The sequence below is a fragment of the Cladophialophora immunda genome (genome assembly GCF_000835495.1).
Source record: "Cladophialophora immunda strain CBS 83496 unplaced genomic scaffold supercont1.3, whole genome shotgun sequence".
Taxonomy (NCBI): Eukaryota; Fungi; Ascomycota; class Eurotiomycetes; order Chaetothyriales; family Herpotrichiellaceae; genus Cladophialophora; species Cladophialophora immunda.
The window spans coordinates 1,242,827-1,258,728 of NW_015622543.1; the positions used below are offsets into that span (position 1 = coordinate 1,242,827).

Consider the following 15,902-nt stretch of genomic DNA (forward strand, 5'->3'; position numbering starts at 1 on the left):
TTTTCTGATGTCATCTTTGGGGAAGCGCAGTTCGGCGGAGCATTGAGGTGCCCAAGCGTAGTCCGGCGGATCATTGGTTCTCATTTCACAAACATACCCAAGCAGTTAACTCCATCCGCATCCGTGTCCATCCTGCATGTCGTCCATATGCTCCAAGCTCATGAAGGTGGCCGCCTGCTCCATCGCACTATGTTATCATGCAAAACACATAGACCAATGCACCCTTACTCATCCAGACCAGCTCTCCAAGTCCATTAGTGTGATAACCTTCCCGACGCCCATCGTCATCAACATGCTCTACATCACCCATGGTCCCATCCGTCGTTCATCATCCACAACCAGGTCATTTCATCGTCACTCGTCATCCGCATCTCCTTTAGCAGCATCGCTGTCATCAGCCGCCTTGGCTTTGGACTTCCTCCTTCGACTCTTCTTTCCACGTCCGCCATTCACCGTGGCAACAGTGGATGTCTTGTCCTCAATGGCTTCGGGATCAGGCGATGTCGGAGGAGACGATAATGATCCCATCTCTTCCTCCATCTTCTCCTTTAGAGCTCTGAGATCTGCAATCGCGTCTTCCTTGGACTTCAACTCAGCTTGGAGTGTTTCGAGCTCCTGAGCAGCTTGTTCCGACTGTTGCTTGAATTCTTGCTCCCGCGTCTCGAGTTGCTTGGCGGCTTCTTCCCTCGACGTCTCCGACGATGTTTTCAGCGTGTCGATCTCTTGTTGCAAGGAGGCAAGCTTGGCCTCCGCGTCCTTCAGCCGATCCTCGACTTCATCCTTGCTGGCGGTCAATGCTTGTATAGCCTGCTCTTTAGCTTCCAAATCTTCAGACATTTTGCTGACGTCGGTCGCTTGTCCCTTGAGGGATTCGAGCTCAGCTTCGAGCTCTTTCAAGTGAGCATTCGACTCATCCTCAGCTTTCTTGGCAGCTTCCAGATTCGCCTCTGTCTCGTGGAGCCGAGCTTCGAGCTCCGACTTGGAGGTCAGAACAGCGCCAAGTTCGGCTTCTTTGGACTCGAGATCTTTCGATGACTGCTCGGTAATATTGAGCTTCTCCTGCTGAGTCGACTCAAGTTCACCCTGAATTTCCGCCAGCTTGTCTCTCACTGCCTGAAGCTCTTGCTCAAAATTGACCTTGTCGTCCTCGGCCTGTTTCACCTTGCCCTCCACCTCAGCTTTGGCTGCCTCGGTTTCTGTAACGCGTTGCTCAGCTGCGGCTGTGGCGCTTTCCGCCTCTCCCAACTTCGATTCAAGAGAAGCTTTGGCCTCTTCGGCGGTCTCGAGTTCCTTCTTAATTTCTTCAAGTGCGCCCTCGGCAGATTGCTGTTCGGCTAAGGCTGAGGCAAGCTTAGCTTCAAGCTCTTCTCTTGCCTTGGCCGCCTCCTCTTCAGCAGCGCTCTGGTTCGCCTGCGCATCGGCCAGTTTCTGCTCAAAATCACTGGTTATGGCATCGGTGTCAGCTTGTGCTTTTGAAAGTGCCTCTTGAGCAGCTTTCAGGGCATTCTCTGCCTCGGCGAGCTTCTCATCCATTTCAGACTTGGATTGGTCTGCATCTGCACGAACCTTTTCTAGCGATTCCTGAGCTTCCTGGTGAGAAGCCTCAGACGCAGCCAGTTTTGCTTCGAGTCCCGCCAGAGACGCTGCCGCCTCTTCCTTTGCCTTTTCGGAGGCTTCCTTGGTCGAGGCAAGTTCCTGTTGAAGTCCGTCCACGGTTGACGCATGCTCTCCTTGTAATTTTTCCACCTCAGTCTCCGCGGCCGCTTTGGCACTTTCTGCGTCCGCGAGTTTCTTTGTCAACTCGTCATTGGTCTCCTGGACTGATTGCACCTGCGCCTCGAGGGCAGCAGATTTCTCTTGGATGGTGTGGTGTTCAGCCTCCATTTCCTCCAGCTTTTTTGCTTTCTCGACCAACTCTTCGTTGCTGTCTTGAAGCGACTTCAGTTGTTCTTCCAAAGCAGCCAGTTTCTCTTCTGCAGCGTGCTGAGCGGCCTCTGCTTCTTCAGCCTTCTGGCTTTTAAGTGTTAACTCGGCATTGGCGTCCTGAAGTGCCTTGAGCTCGGCTTCGAGGGCGGTGTGCTTTTCTTCGGCAGATTGTTGGCTAGCTTGTGCCTCTGAGAGCTCGGTAGAAAGCCTGGAACTCTCCGCTTCGAGACCTTCAACTTTCTCCTCGAGCTCTTTCTTAGCTGCGTCAGCAGTATCGATATCTTCAGCCAGTTTAGCCTTTTCTGCCTCGGAATTCGAAAGCTCCTCCTTGGCGGTTGCTAGCTCTTCAGCATGTTTGGCTTGCTGTGACTCGAATTGTTCTGCATCGGCCTGCTTCGACGCTGTAATGGAAGCAACCTCAGACTCAAGTGATTGTATCTGCTCCTTCAAGGCGGCTATATTTTCCAATGCCTCGTCCAGGGAGGTTTGCGTGGCACCATGAGAAGCGGAAGCGTCTTCGAGATCCTTCGTGAGTTGCTCGTTCTGCTCCTTTGTTGCTGTATGGTTCGCAGTCTCTGATGCAAGGCTGTCTTTCAACGCATCAACCTCGGCAAGGACAGATTTATGCAGATCTTCCGCCTCAGCAGCACGAGCTTCTGCTTCCTTCTGCTTCTCTTCGGCCTCTGTCGCGGCAGTCTTATGGTGATCCAGGTCTTGCAGCGCGTTGGCGTGCTTCTCTTCTGCTTCAGTGACGCGCTCTTCAGCTTCTTTCAGCTTTTCTGCCGCTTCGGCTGCAGCCGCCTTGTGCCCTTCCAGCTCCTCTAGTGCTGAGGTATGTTTCTCTTCTGCGTCGACAGCGCGTGTTTCCGCCTCAGCTGCGGCGGTCTTGTGTTGTTCAAGCTCCTCGACTACGGAGGCATGCTTCTCTTCCGCTTCGGCAGCGCGTGTTTCCGCCTCAGCTGCGGCGGTCTTGTGTTGTTCAAGCTCCTCGACTACGGAGGCATGCTTCTCTTCCGCTTCGGCAGCGCGTGTTTCCGCCTCAGCTGCGGCGGTCTTGTGTTGTTCAAGCTCCTCGACTACGGAGGCATGCTTCTCTTCTGCTTCGGCAGCACGTGCTTCTGCATCGGTCGCGGCTGTTTTATGCTGTTCGAGCTCCTGGAGTATGGCTGCATGCTTCTCTTCGGCCTCCGTGGCTCTCGTTTCAGCTTCTTTCTGTTTTTCTTCTGCTTCCGCCACGGCGGCCGCGTGTTGATCCAGATCCTTGAGTGCGGCGGCATGTTTCTCTTCGGCATCAACAGCACGGGCCTCTGCTTCTTTGTGTCTTCCTTCTGCCTCCGTCACAGCGGCAACGTGGCGATCGATGTCTGTGAGAAGGCTGGCAGAACGTTCCTTTTCATTCTCGTGATCCTCTTTGAGCTGTGCGTAACCCTCGAGCTCTGCTGTGAGTTGAGCAATCTTTGACTCAGCCTCAGCAAAGGCGTCTTTGGTTCCGTCCATTTCGCTTTGCAACTCGGCGAGCTTGGCTTGCGTGTTCATCAACTCTTGCTTGGAAGCCTCGTGGTCCGCTTTCAGCTGTTCATGGTCCTCAAGTCCAGCGGTCAAATGACCAATCTTCGACTCGGCTTCCTCGAGGTCTGTCTTGCAATTTTGGAGGACTTCCAGCTCGGTTGAAAGCTCTGCAACCTTGGATTGGATGTCCTCAAGTTCCTGCTTGCACGATTCATGTTCCGTTTTGAGCTGTTCATGATCTTCAAGCTCGGCAGCAAGCTGTCCAATTTTTGATTCTGCTTCTGCCAAGTTTTGTTTGCAGGCGTCGAAGGCTTCAAGCTCGGTTGTCAGATCCGCAACCTTGGCATTGGCGCTCTCGAGTTCCTGTGTCTGAGTCTCATGCTCTGCTTTGAGTTGAGCGTATTCGTCGAGTTCGGCGGATAGTTGAGCTACCTGCGCCTCTGCACTCTCTCGTGCGACATGCGATGAAGATAGTTCTGTCGTCAAATCCGCGACCCGGGCCTGAGAGCCTTCGAGGTCTTGTTTGCAAGCCTCGAACGCTTCGAGATCAACCAGGAGCTGCGCAACCTTTTCTTCAAGGGCGGTCTTCGTTGTCGAATGATCTTGGAGGTCGTTTGTGAGGTCAGCAATCTGGCTGCGGGCTCCAGTGAGCTCATCCAAGACCATCTGATGTGCGGATTGGTCCGCTTCCCTGTCCCGGGACGAGGTTTCAAGGGCGTCTTTAGTCGTCGAGAGCTCTGCGGCGTGTGCTTCAAGTTGAGCCTCCAACGAAGCGCGGACTGATGCCAGGGATGCATTTGCATCTTCTATTGCTCGTGAGGAGGTGTTTTGAAGGTCCTCGTATCGCTTGGTATGATCATCAATGCTCAACTCGGCACTCTGCAACCCCGAATGGGCAGCATTCAATTCCTCGGTCAGAGAAGCAATCTGGGCTTCGAGCTCTTCTCTCAAGGTTGCGTTTGCTTTCTCTGTTTCTTCCAGGGCGGTCGTCGAGGCTAGTTGGACCCCTTTAAGTGACTCGGTGGTCTCGACAATGGCTGTCTTTGCGGCCTCGAGGTCGGTGGTCAGGGAGGCGAGTTCGACGCGAAGTGCTGTGACCTCGTTTTCGTAAGCTGCCTTCGTTCGCTCATTTGCAGTGCGGGAGTCTGAGAGCTCTTGCGACAGAATGGCGACTCTTGATCTGTATTTATGGTGGACGTTGTCCAAAGCCGCCTGGTGCTCACGGATGCACTCTTCCTTGACGAGATCCCGTTCGGCTTTCTGAGCATCTCTGATCTGCTGCACAACGACAGCCACCATTGTCTCCTCCAGCGAGGCTTTCAGCCGCCGTAGAGCAGCCTCTTTTTCCTTGTAGCGTCTCTCCATTTTCTGTGTGTTTTTCTCCAAATTTGACAGCTCGTGGTCCTGGGACATGACCATCTCCCTCGCCTCCTCGAGATTCTGGCGACATTGTTGCAGTTCACCCTGCAGGACTTCAATCTCTGACAGGGGAGGTTGTGTTGAGTCTGGTATGACCGGGGACCCTTGTTCGGATTCTGGGAGCGGTGATTCCGGGTGAAAGAAGCGGTTGTATACCCTTCGCAAGCTCGAGGACCGTTTGGTGCCTGTTGGAGGCCGGGCTCTCGTCTGGGATAGTCGTCGTAAACGTTTCTCGGATGCCATTGTGTCGAGAGTAGTGGAAGGGGTGGTGCTGCAGTGTAACTAAGTACTGTGCGGTGGAGAAGGTTTTCGACGAAGAGGCGGTGACGCTGGGAGTGTTTCACGTCTGCGTATCCGGTGTCTGCATGTGCGGGAACCTTTTAAGCGAATATGGAGATGAGAGAACTCTCTCGACGTGAGGGCCGGTGAGGTACTTGAACAAGACCGTAGTGTCCCCGTTTTGGCAAACCTGTGATTAGGTAGCGTGACAGTCTTCTGGTCTGTAGCAACTGGAATCGAGTCGGCCATTGTGGGTTCATCGGGCAGCAAAAGGTACAAACGAAGAAGCGGTAGAGCGAGGGGAGGACACGTCGCGGAGGATTAACGGCTCGCTTAAGGGCCCTGCATTGCTGATAGGGCGCATTGCTGGAAGCTGTGGGCTATCGCGAAGATTTTGTTGGGCCAGCAAATGTTTGTCTATGTTTGCCCATGTGACAGGACATCTGTGCTGTTGGGTGGCTACAGTGGTGAAGAAGAGTTGATTCGTAAAAAGGAGACGATGAGGGAAAATTGCAACGGGACCAGATGCTCTCCATGACGCCCATGATGCCCATGTGAGGTCAGGACCTGGATCATTGGTAACTATCGCACATACTGGTACCTGGCGATCTGCAGACAAGGGCCTTCGGGTGCCAGGGGCGCAGGGGTTGGAGGGTCCAGAACCTTTAACTAGCCGGCCGGTGCCGCTGTAGTGGAGGGCATACCAAGTAGAAGGGGTGCTTGGTAATGGTGTGGCTTGAGCTAAGCTTAAAGGTGCGGGCCGGTGCCTGAAGCTGCGTGAACTCCAGTTAAGGTTTAGGAGCTAGTGGCCTGGGTGTCACGCCTTTCCAGGTGCCTCTCCGCCCACGCCACTCACTACGAGGTACAGCTGCCGTGACCACCAGGAGCCAGACTGAAGGGACCGAGTCTGCCCAGGCAGCTTCTTCACAACGCAACATGTCAGGCTTGGCCCCTCTCGGCTCGGCATTGCTTCTCTCCTCGAACACGTCCTGGTCATGTGCCAATATGTCGAGTCGCCCAATGCTGCCTCACTCGACTTGCCTTCAGATAATCAGAGCAAATCAACACCACTCTTACCCACCTAGGCAAGCAGGATTGGACGCACAGTTTTCCAGCTGGTTTCGTGCCCAAGCCTCTTGATCTGTCCTGTCCGTTGTGAGTCACTTGCAAACAAGCCGGCATCCGTTGAGCTCGCCTCCTCGCCTCCTCGCCTCCTCGAGCTTTCCCAACACTCACTCACCAAGATGGAGTGAACGCGATGCTCGGTCATCTCTGCTTGCAAATGCCTGTCCACTTCACCAGAAGGAAGATAGGTCATCTGACTAACAAGGCATCTGACAGAACCAAAGCATCGGAGTACTGGCCACAGCCTTTTGAACCTTCGTTGTCCTCGCGAGGCTGTACTCCCTCCGGATAATTGTTGCACCGGCCAACCCATTGCATCGACCCCCTCGCTACGTGCGATGCCTTGGGTTGGGACAGCCAGCCTCTCGCTATATATTTCAGACGCCACAGGCCACCGTGTACACGGGATACAGGAGCCTCGTGGAATATGAGGGAGACTATTAATGACACCTCCAGAAACACATGCGATTCGTTCGTTTGCAGCGGTTACAATCATCCAACTTCTCCGGATCATCCAAAATGTAGCAGACGCGAGTTGACCAGCTATCCTAAAGGTCTACTTGTACTCTTATGTTGTCTATGGTGCAATTCCCCACGGGGAGTCTTGAACCGACGTGTCAGCAGACGCTTCGTGTCACGCCATCAAACAGGTTCAGCGGCAAGTGCCAGAGACATTATCTTATCTAACCACGCGCACTCCACCGCTAATCATAATCAAGAGGCAGTCCAAACAGCCTGATGGCATTACGATACCCAATATCCCTCCAGTTCTCGTCCGATATAGGCACCGTCTCGAACCAGGCTCTCATCTCGGCGATTGACTCGTAGGGGTAGTCCACGGCAAACATGATATTCTCGACCCTCGACTCGGCCATCAGGTTCATGAGGGCCGCCGTCCTGGGCATCCCGCTGGTGTTGGGGAGGATGTTCTGCTGGAAATAGTCTTGGAATCGCTTCTTCTTCGGACCTTGCGCCTCTGTAGGACAAGTCAGTCACACCTCAGGGCGGAAAGAGAGCTACATGGGCGCGAGGGGTGGGAGTATTCGTGCCATCGGTCTCCCGGATACGTGGTCGAAAAGAGGGATGCACACCACAGCACTTACCAGCAGTATAAAGACGGAAGGTGGTATCCGTCCTCGGCAGGATCCAAGATAACCCTTCGCCCATATGACCTAAACAGATCTTCAACTTCGGAAACCGGTCAAACACCCCACTATACATCAACCTCAGGACGTGCTCGACCGTCTCCCTCGCAAAGCCATATGGGGCGCCGTGGAAGATCGGCATATCCTCCAGCACCTTGATATTGCTAGCGAGCGGCACGCGGGGATGGATGAAGATAGGCTTCTGCAACCGCTCAGAGACCTCCCAGAGCTTCTCGAACTGCGGGTGATCGAGGTACAGTCCTTTGGCCGGATCCGAGGTGTTGGTGAAGCCGTTGATCATGGCCCCGACAAAGCCGTACTCGCTCACGCAGCGCTCCAGCTCCGTCGCAGCCGCCTCGCCGCTCTGCGTCGGTAGCGTCGCAAAGGCGAAGAACCGGCTCGGGTATTTCTGGCAGTAGTTCTCGTAGACGAACTGGTTCGACATCCGGCACCACTCGAGCTGCTCGTCCAGGTCCACAAACGCCTGCGCCGTGGGCTGGTTCATGGAGATGATCTGCGCGCCGATGTTGTTGGCGTCCATGATCTTGACCCGCAGCGCAATATCCCCCAGCCGGTCTTTAAGCCCGGCCACGTACGAGGGCTTGAATGTCCCGAAGGTGGACGAGATGGCGGGCGTGGGGAATGGGGACACCGCGTGCTCTTCCAGACATATCAGCCGGGCCTGTTTCCGTGTGTGGAGAATGGGTGTGAATTCGGACTCGGGTCGTCCTTCTAGCACGAGAGTGTTCCCGCTGCTCGAGGAACTTGTCGCGTCTCCCATGGTGATTTGATGATTTGGTGTCTCTGGTCCCCTTCCAATACTGCTTTTGTTGTGCCAACCGCAGTCCAACACTTAGATCGCGTAAGAGTAAACCAGCTGCTAGGTTAGAAACTCCGGTGTAGGGTCTTGTTGAGTATTGTCTTCCCAGAAGAGCTCAGATCTCCTGACACATCTATCGTTCACTTAACATCGAGGGAAGATGTCCTGCCGCATACTGTGAGTCGGATGTGGTTATGTAAAGGCAGTACTGGGGATAGCCCGGGAATGTCGGCAATCGATCCGACAAGGTTATGTGGAGCCGGTGGATGGACTACCAACTACAACTGGATCTCATGTTCGACGTCTTATTATGGGGATCCATCTCAGCAGTCATGACCTGTATTGATGTGATATCTCCCCAGATCAGTGTACATGCCGTCTTCCACTCCCGGCATCAATAGAACATAACAATCCCAGACGTACTTGGGTGGCGAAATCTCTGAGAACAAGTCATCACCCTCGAGAACGACAAGCCTCGAACTTCATCGACTAAATGAGGCTTGCTCCCAAGGCTCGGTCTCGTACGCGATCAGACGAGAACTTGCTCGACAGGCGCCGACCATGATTCCTTGAGGTTGCCCGCCACCGCTATATCACTATATGTCCCTGCGATTCGAGCGAGACAGATTCCAACGTTGTGAAAAGTGAATGGGCTAGATTTAATTACCCTGCACATTTTTACGAGGTCAACACCAATTGCGATGGAGCGTCGGGGGTTGTCCGCGATCAAGATTGAACATCGGAATCAACACCGTCCTTGTTTCGTCCCAGATGGCACCCGTGGGTCACTATCCGGGTGCTGAGCTCACGCCCGTCAGCAAGGATCATATCGCAGACGGGAACCGATCTTACCAATTTACCACCTTCAAATCGTCTGCGTTACGAAGGAGCCCAAATGATTGGCAAGGCCCCCGCAGCCCAAGCCTGATCCCAATCACCCCCGGGCCAGGCCTAGTGCTGAGGCCATTCGACTCCTTGCTATCTCGAGGTAATAGAGGGTCCTAGTACTGAGAGGCATGTACCACTGGAGAGGTTTGATACTTCCGTCTCAGAACATGACTTTTGTCGTAGTGTGAAGGACGAACGCTCATTTCCGAGGCTCATACTGGCAACCTCTGACGTGGAGGTGCCTAGTGACCTTTGAGCAGATCGCCGTTTGTCCTGAATAAGTAATGTATCCAGAGCGCCATCCTGGTCTCATTGTCCGTAGAGAAGATACAGCGTACATCATCCCAAGCCGAACATACCTTGGTTCATGTACTGAAAATCATCCGGCAAGTCGAACAGGCTTTCCAGTGTCGCATTCGGCCATGCGAAGCTGTTGTATATCGAAAAGTCTCTGGTGAATTGTTCGGACGGGTTGAGAGGAGCATTGTTATTGTGCACGCCAATGCTATACTGGGTCATGCTGACGGCTGGATTTATGCCGCTTGACGGAACTACAATCCCTTCGGGCTGCAAGGGATTGACGGTTCTCAGATTTGCGCTGAGGCTCATGTTTGCACGGTCGGCTTGCAGCGCTCTTGCATTCGTCGCGTCCGATGATGGCATGGATGAATTTGCTGGAGATCCCAACACGATCATAGGGCTCTCGTCATTGTTGTTCCAGACACGCAAGTGTTGATCTCTTGCTTCGTACAGATGGGTGATCAAGTCGTGCATTTTGCCAGATGCAACTGCCCACGGCTCCATCTCTTTCATCAAACGCAGCGTGGTTTGAACTTGCCTATGGCATTCATCCCGAATTTGTCGGACCTGGTCTTTGACGCTCCCGGTATGTCTGAACCCCAAATGGTGAGCAGGGTCGGCCTGTGAAGCTTGGTCGTTGACATCCTCGCGAAATACGTACAAACTGAGAAGTGGAACCATACAGATTTGCAACAAGTACCAAGTCGACGGCCAGGCAATATATTGGTTTGGGAGTTCCGACGACCTAGTCTTCACGGAATCGATGGTTTCTCCAGATAGGGTTAGACACTTTCGGACGCACAATCGCTGATCAGATGTAAGCCCGCCAAAAGGGATTCTGTGGAGGACGGCCTCCATTAGGCTTGGTCGATACAACAACATCCTGAGATTGAGATATCGCCACCTGATAGTTAGACATGGCTGTACAAAACGTCTCGAGTCGGACGAGTCCGATACAGCAGAGATGCCCATTCCCACCAGTTTGTGGAAGTAGGAAGGTAAAGCTTCGTACCAATCGACGAGGTGTGCGTCAAGGCTGAGTAATTCGGAAAAGGGCACTGTGTTTGATGTCATCAACCGGCTTTGGATCTCTGTCATGATACGCGAGAAGCCAATGGTAATGACCAAGGTAGAGGAAGGAGATGGGCCTTCTTCAGTATCACTCATCTGTCGGTTATTGAGTCAATCAGTACGTGTGACAAGTGATGACCAATTTTGGAAAAGACTCCCTTTGAAGGAGAGCCAAGTACTTACATCTTGCGCGATCTCTTGGGGATATTTGACTTCGCTTTCAAATATTTTGGTGTCCAATGTGCGACCTAGTGTGACAGCTTCGGCCGCATCCAAGACGACAAGGTTCCACCAGATCTTCCGCCTCAGTTCTTGATTCTCAACAGATTGGTTGCTGCTGGGCTGCTCTTTGTGGAGACCCAGGGCGTACGCCATGCGAAACGCTGCTCCGAGAAGCGCAGACGCAAGATTTGGTCGATTGCGGTAATGATTATACCAACCAGCCATGAGAATCAAAGCCTGCAGTGTTTCGAGATTTTTGTTTCCAAGGCCTTCTATGTCTAAATGTGATTTCGCAGCATGATAATAGCTGAGGTGTTCTCTAGAGTCGGTTCTCGTGCTACCAATGGAGCCCAGTGCGAGCACCATGTTGAAAAGACAAAGCCATGGAGGGTCGTTCCGCGTCCCAGCAGAGGCAGCCTTCCGAAATTCAGCCTGATCAAGAATTGGAGTGGCCGGGTTGATCCAATGGAAATAGGCATCGATTAAAGCTCCAATTCTCTCAGTCATTTGCAAGGATGGCGGTGTCTTATGGCTGACCTCGGGAGACCGATACGACGCACTTCGTTGACTGGTTGCCGGACTTTGGGTGGGTTGTTGCTGGCCTACCGACTCTGGTGCAATCCTGAGTATCGTGCGGAACATTTGCATTGTCGAGGATGGGCCGACGTAGGATGAAGGCTGGATGGATGTTGCAGAGAGGGCGTTCACGTCATCACCACCTTCAGAAGGTGCATCGTCCTGTTGCTGGGGCTCTAGGCCACCACTGGTAATCATGTCATCTGGGTCTATTAGGTCGTCGCGGCCATCTTGTGACCTGGCCTCGGCAGGTGTTAGGCTATTGATGTTAAGACCGCCTCGATTGGGTGTCTCCTGGGATATCGTCTCGAATGAAAAGCCAATTCGCTGGAGTAATTCTTCGCGAGAAAGACCACTGAGAGTGTCAACTGACGGAGACGGGAACAGCTTTGCTAGAATGTCGGTCGTGGTCTCCAGGCGTTGGCGAACGGACTCGAAGTTCCTTGTTTCAGTTACTCGAACTGTACAGTGCGCATGATGAGTGCTTCAGCTGGAAACTCACTTTCGACTGAGAACAAGTGCGGGTCGCGAGAAGGTATAGATGCATCTCTCAGGCTGCTTATACCATCGACAAGAATAACATGGGTGCGTGCCGTCACACTTGGTTTTCCGTCGCTTGCATTCTGCACAAGCTGTTTTGATTCGAGCATCTCTAGCCCCAGACTGGTGCGCAAGCGTCCTGGGAGCCGTGCGCGTCTCGATAAGCGCGAACTCATGCTGAGTTGGGGGTTGATTTGTTGTCATCATGACAGCTCGACTCATAAGAATATTCTGGATTGACAGCGACGACAGACCCCAACGGCGGCGGCTTTCGGGAACATGGCTGGGATTGCGAAAACGAACTCACTCTCTTTCGAGGATTTCGCTACATTTGGATTGCTGTGACAGGCGCCAGACTTGCAATTGCCTAGACGGACTGTCTGATGTGACGACTGAATCCAGCGTGAGCAGATAGTTTATCACGATTGTGGGAGGTGGAAGTGGGAAAAGAGTGGATGTTGCGCGCAGCTGGCTGATAGAAGGACTGATTAGGATTAGCTTAATCATGTGACTACCAATCTAGCCGGTAATGGGAAGGTGCTTGGGTCCAATCCTTATCCGGCTTATCAATAAGAGAATCCCCGCACTGCGAACCTTGTCCTCGGCAGCAACTTGTACTGGCAAGACTGGGTCAGCAACTGCCCCTAATAACATAGCTGATCCTCCTGATGATCTCCGGTCACTCACCGGGACACTTGGGAAATTACCCAACAAATAGGTTCTTACTTTTGGCTCTTCAACCAAAAGTTCCTGTCTTGAGAGTCTCTAGAACGGCAGACGACCCCTCACACACGGTCCACTTTCCATCTACCTATCCAATTAACCCAATTACCATGACTACCTCTCGAAGAACCTCCGCGTGGTCACGAGCCGCAAAATCCGGGGAAATGGTCGAGCGATAGTCACTGATCCAGACTGTTGAGGACACGGAGGTCGCATTCCGGTGGGAGGCCGTGGATCCGTGTCCTTATCAGGCGGGTTGCAGGCATGGCAAGGACATTTGCCTCCAACATGCCGTAGCACCCTTTCCACTTCTATACTATCGAACAGCTTCAGATAAGTGAATTGCTACCGTTACCCCGGTGGCGAGCTCTTATCTTGATGTTTCGAGCCAATATCAAAAGATAGACGGGTTCACCGTCCCATTGCCCGAAGACAAGACTGCTGCCATTCCCACCTTTAATTGAGGCCAGTTGTTCGGCGATTTCTTCGAGCAAACGCAGACTTCCAGGGTGCTCTTCCATCAGCAACGCATCTGGCCCTAAGCTCCATCATGTCTTCAAGCAAAGATGACTCCAAGGGTGAAGTCACCAACGTCAAGGAGGAACACCATGCCGAACTGTTGGAGCAGTCGAAGATCGCCACTCATATGGAGCACTCATTGGGAGTCATCGAAGCTGTCAAACTCTACCCCATGGCGGTCTTCTGGGCGTCGCTATTTGCCTGGTCCTTGGTAAGTGCCGCAAATCTCACAAGTCCGTCTACCTGTTTCGACAGAGCTACGGAACCAAAGAGCAGCATGCTGAGAAGAAGGAACAGGTCATGGTCGGCTATGATTCAGGGTTAATTTACAGCTTCTACGCCCTACCAGCGTTTGTCAAAAAATACGGCACAAACTATGGGGGCGACATCGGCTACGAGGTGTCGGCGAAATGGCAGAACGTCCTCGGCATGGGAACGCCCGTGGGTCAGTTCCTTGGAGCCTTCACTGCTTCGTGGCCGATGGAGAGATGGGGGCGAAAGAAGGTCTTCTGGGGATCCCTCTTCTTCAGTACTGCTTTCATCTTTCTCCAGATGTTTGCCAACAACATCCACACACTTGCGGCGGGAGAATTCCTTGCGGGTATCCTTTATGGCACCTACGTCGTTCTGGCACCGACATATGCCTCTGAAGTGTGCCCTTTGGCTCTCCGCGGTATCCTGAATGCCGGAATGAACCTTGCTTATGTTATTGGACAATTTGTCGCGTCTGGAGTTGGCAAAGGATTCTCTGAAAGGACTGATCAGTGGGCATACCGCATCCCTTTCGCCATTCAGTGGATTTGGATCCCTATTCTTGCTGGCGGCCTCTTCTTTGCACCTGAGAGTCCTTGGTGGCTTGTGCGTAAAGGCCGAGTCGATGAGGCCGAGCAGGCATTGAGAAGACTTGCTAGAGAGTCACCCAAAGTCGATATCAAAGCGACGCTTGCAAACATCGAGGCGACTACGATGCACGAGACCGAAGTGGAAAAGGACACAACCTTCCTCGAGTGCTTCCGGGCCTCAAGTCGCGCTCGCACCGAAGTCGCCATTATGGTCCAAATCTTCCAAGTCATCACTGGCATTTCCCTGATTGGATATGCAGTCTACTTCTTCACACTGGCCGGCCTGCCCACCAGTGCTTCTTTCGACATGGGCGTCGGCAACACCGCCATCGGGTTTGTGGCCACTTGCTGCTCGTGGGTCTTCATGTCCTTCTTCGGCAGACGGACCATCTACATGTATGGTGTGGGGATGATGGCCGTCTCCCTCTTCATCATCGGCATTCTCGACTGCGTCCCTAATTACACCTCGCGGAAGGGTCTGGCCTGGGCACAGGCTGCTCTGCTCGACATCCTGACATTCCTGTTCCAAGGCACAGTCGGACCCATCAACTTTGTCATCTTTGCCGAGATCGGTGCAACGCGTCTCCGGTCGCAGACTGTTGCTCTGGCCACGAGCAGTGGCTCCATCGCCCAGATCATCATGACCGTCGTGGTTCCGTACATGCTCAATGCGTCCTCGGGCAATTGGAGGGGTAAGACCGGGTTCTTCTTTGGCGGGCTCAGCACCATTGCCACCGTCTGGTGTTTCTTCCGCCTGCCCGAGACGAAGGGGCGCACGTACGAGGAACTCGACTACATGTTTGAGGCGGGCATTCCGGCGAGAAAGTTCAAGGACTTCAAGATCTCGGAGGCGCGAGAGGTGGAAGTTTGAGAGCCCCATCGACGGACATATGCGTGTGCCCTGGCGCCGCAGTCGATGCCATGTCAATGTCTGGAGCTAGATGGCCCGGTAACCATGTTGAGATTCGTCCTGTCTATGTAATGCGATTCAAGACCGTAGCGTACGGGCAGGCGCCGGAACCATAATCTATACAATATGAGCAACTGCCTCGAGTATCATAACCTTCCCATCGATCCATCTATCCCTCTTGCCCACCACGTCGCGCATTAAGACCTTGCGTCTAGCTCTGACACCTTTCTTAAGCGACTTTCTATTCTTCCGCCTCATAAACACAACAGCCTTTCGACCGTCTTACCCGACTGTACCAACTCAGCAACAGAAGCACAATCTACTTCCCAAAACCCCAACCCCAACTGTCCCAGCATCACTCTGCCCTCCTGCTCTAATTTTCATGTAGAGGGCGAGAACGCGCGTCGTCGTTTCAAAACTCCCCCCTCCGAAAATCCACCACCATGACCTCCTCGACCACGCCCGTCAACACCTCGACCCCGAACCCGCGATGTACGGGGTCCTCGTGGACGTACCAGTCGCGGTCGGCCCGGGAGGCGAACTCGAGGACGAAGACGGCGTGGAACCCCCTGTGCAGGTCCTCGACGCTGACGTCCCGCCCGCCCGTGAAGGAGCGGATGTAGGGCTTGCGCGTTTGCGGCGAGAGGCACCGCGCCTGCAGCGCGAGGAACTGGTGCGCGATGTCGGCGCGCGTCGGGGGCGGGATGTGCGCGAAGAAGCGGAAGTGGACGACGTGGAAGATCGATTGCGCAGAGCAACTGCTGTTGCTGCTACTGCTGGTAGTGCTGCTGTCGTCGATGATTGTGTCGGGCTCGGGGGTGATGGACCCCATTTCTTGATTGCTCCTGCTGGTGGCCCACTAGCTTCGTTGTTGGTGTCTTCGTTGATGGTCACTCGGTGGTGGTATTGTCGTTGGTTGTTACAAGCCACTGGTGTCAGGCGTCGAGAAGCGCACCCCCAGGGGACTATTTCCTCAGCGCGGATGATGGTATATGCCGTTCCCTTTGAGGGCTTGAGATAGTACGCATGTATGTATGACTTACTGTACCGGCCGAGGCAGCCACTCGCATATACGAAGGACCTATACC

The 15,902-nt window shown here is 53.6% G+C and overlaps 4 protein-coding genes across 4 annotated transcripts; 1 reads left to right on the forward strand and 3 right to left on the reverse strand.

Annotated features, from left to right (window-relative positions):
• PV07_04978 (uncharacterized protein) lies at positions 1-5,597 on the reverse strand. The gene has a single exon (XM_016391839.1). It carries the CDS (start codon positions 5,095-5,097, stop codon positions 355-357), a length of 4,743 nt encoding a protein of 1,580 aa, XP_016249358.1. The 5' UTR covers positions 5,098-5,597; the 3' UTR covers positions 1-354.
• Positions 5,598-6,881: 1,284 nt separating this feature from the next.
• Positions 6,882-8,372, reverse strand: PV07_04979 (uncharacterized protein). Its single transcript, XM_016391840.1, has 2 exons — positions 7,362-8,372; positions 6,882-7,234 (listed from the first exon to the last, which is right to left on the reverse strand). Exons 1-2 carry the CDS (start codon positions 8,182-8,184, stop codon positions 6,963-6,965), a joined length of 1,095 nt encoding a protein of 364 aa, XP_016249359.1. The 5' UTR covers positions 8,185-8,372; the 3' UTR covers positions 6,882-6,962.
• Positions 8,373-8,722: 350 nt separating this feature from the next.
• On the reverse strand, positions 8,723-12,040 carry PV07_04980 (uncharacterized protein). Its single transcript, XM_016391841.1, has 4 exons — positions 11,783-12,040; positions 10,666-11,722; positions 9,076-10,578; positions 8,723-9,022 (listed from the first exon to the last, which is right to left on the reverse strand). The coding sequence occupies exons 1-3, from the start codon at positions 12,025-12,027 to the stop codon at positions 9,451-9,453; spliced, it is 2,430 nt and encodes an 809-aa protein (XP_016249360.1). The 5' UTR covers positions 12,028-12,040; the 3' UTR covers positions 8,723-9,022; positions 9,076-9,450.
• A 1,053-nt stretch (positions 12,041-13,093) lies between these two features.
• PV07_04981 (uncharacterized protein) lies at positions 13,094-14,775 on the forward strand (the record flags this gene model as incomplete). The annotated part of the gene is made up of 2 exons (XM_016391842.1): positions 13,094-13,273; positions 13,360-14,775. 2 exons carry the CDS (start codon positions 13,094-13,096, stop codon positions 14,773-14,775), a joined length of 1,596 nt encoding a protein of 531 aa, XP_016249361.1.
• Between the last annotated feature and the right edge of the window lie 1,127 nt (positions 14,776-15,902).

Excerpts from the sequence above, each read along its gene's own strand:
- PV07_04978 (XM_016391839.1), bottom strand. The coding sequence starts at position 5,097 with ATGGCATCCGAGAAACGTTTACGACGACTATCCCAGACGAGAGCCCGG.
- PV07_04979 (XM_016391840.1), bottom strand. The coding sequence starts at position 8,184 with ATGGGAGACGCGACAAGTTCCTCGAGCAGCGGGAACACTCTCGTGCTA. Across the intron at positions 7,235-7,361 it reads CTTCCGTCTTTATACTGCTG|AGGCGCAAGGTCCGAAGAAG; the intron begins GTAAGTGCTGTG and ends CTTGTCCTACAG.
- PV07_04980 (XM_016391841.1), bottom strand. The coding sequence starts at position 12,027 with ATGATGACAACAAATCAACCCCCAACTCAGCATGAGTTCGCGCTTATC. Across the intron at positions 11,723-11,782 it reads GCACTTGTTCTCAGTCGAAA|GAACTTCGAGTCCGTTCGCC; the intron begins GTGAGTTTCCAG and ends AACTGAAACAAG. Across the intron at positions 10,579-10,665 it reads CCCAAGAGATCGCGCAAGAT|ATGAGTGATACTGAAGAAGG; the intron begins GTAAGTACTTGG and ends AATAACCGACAG.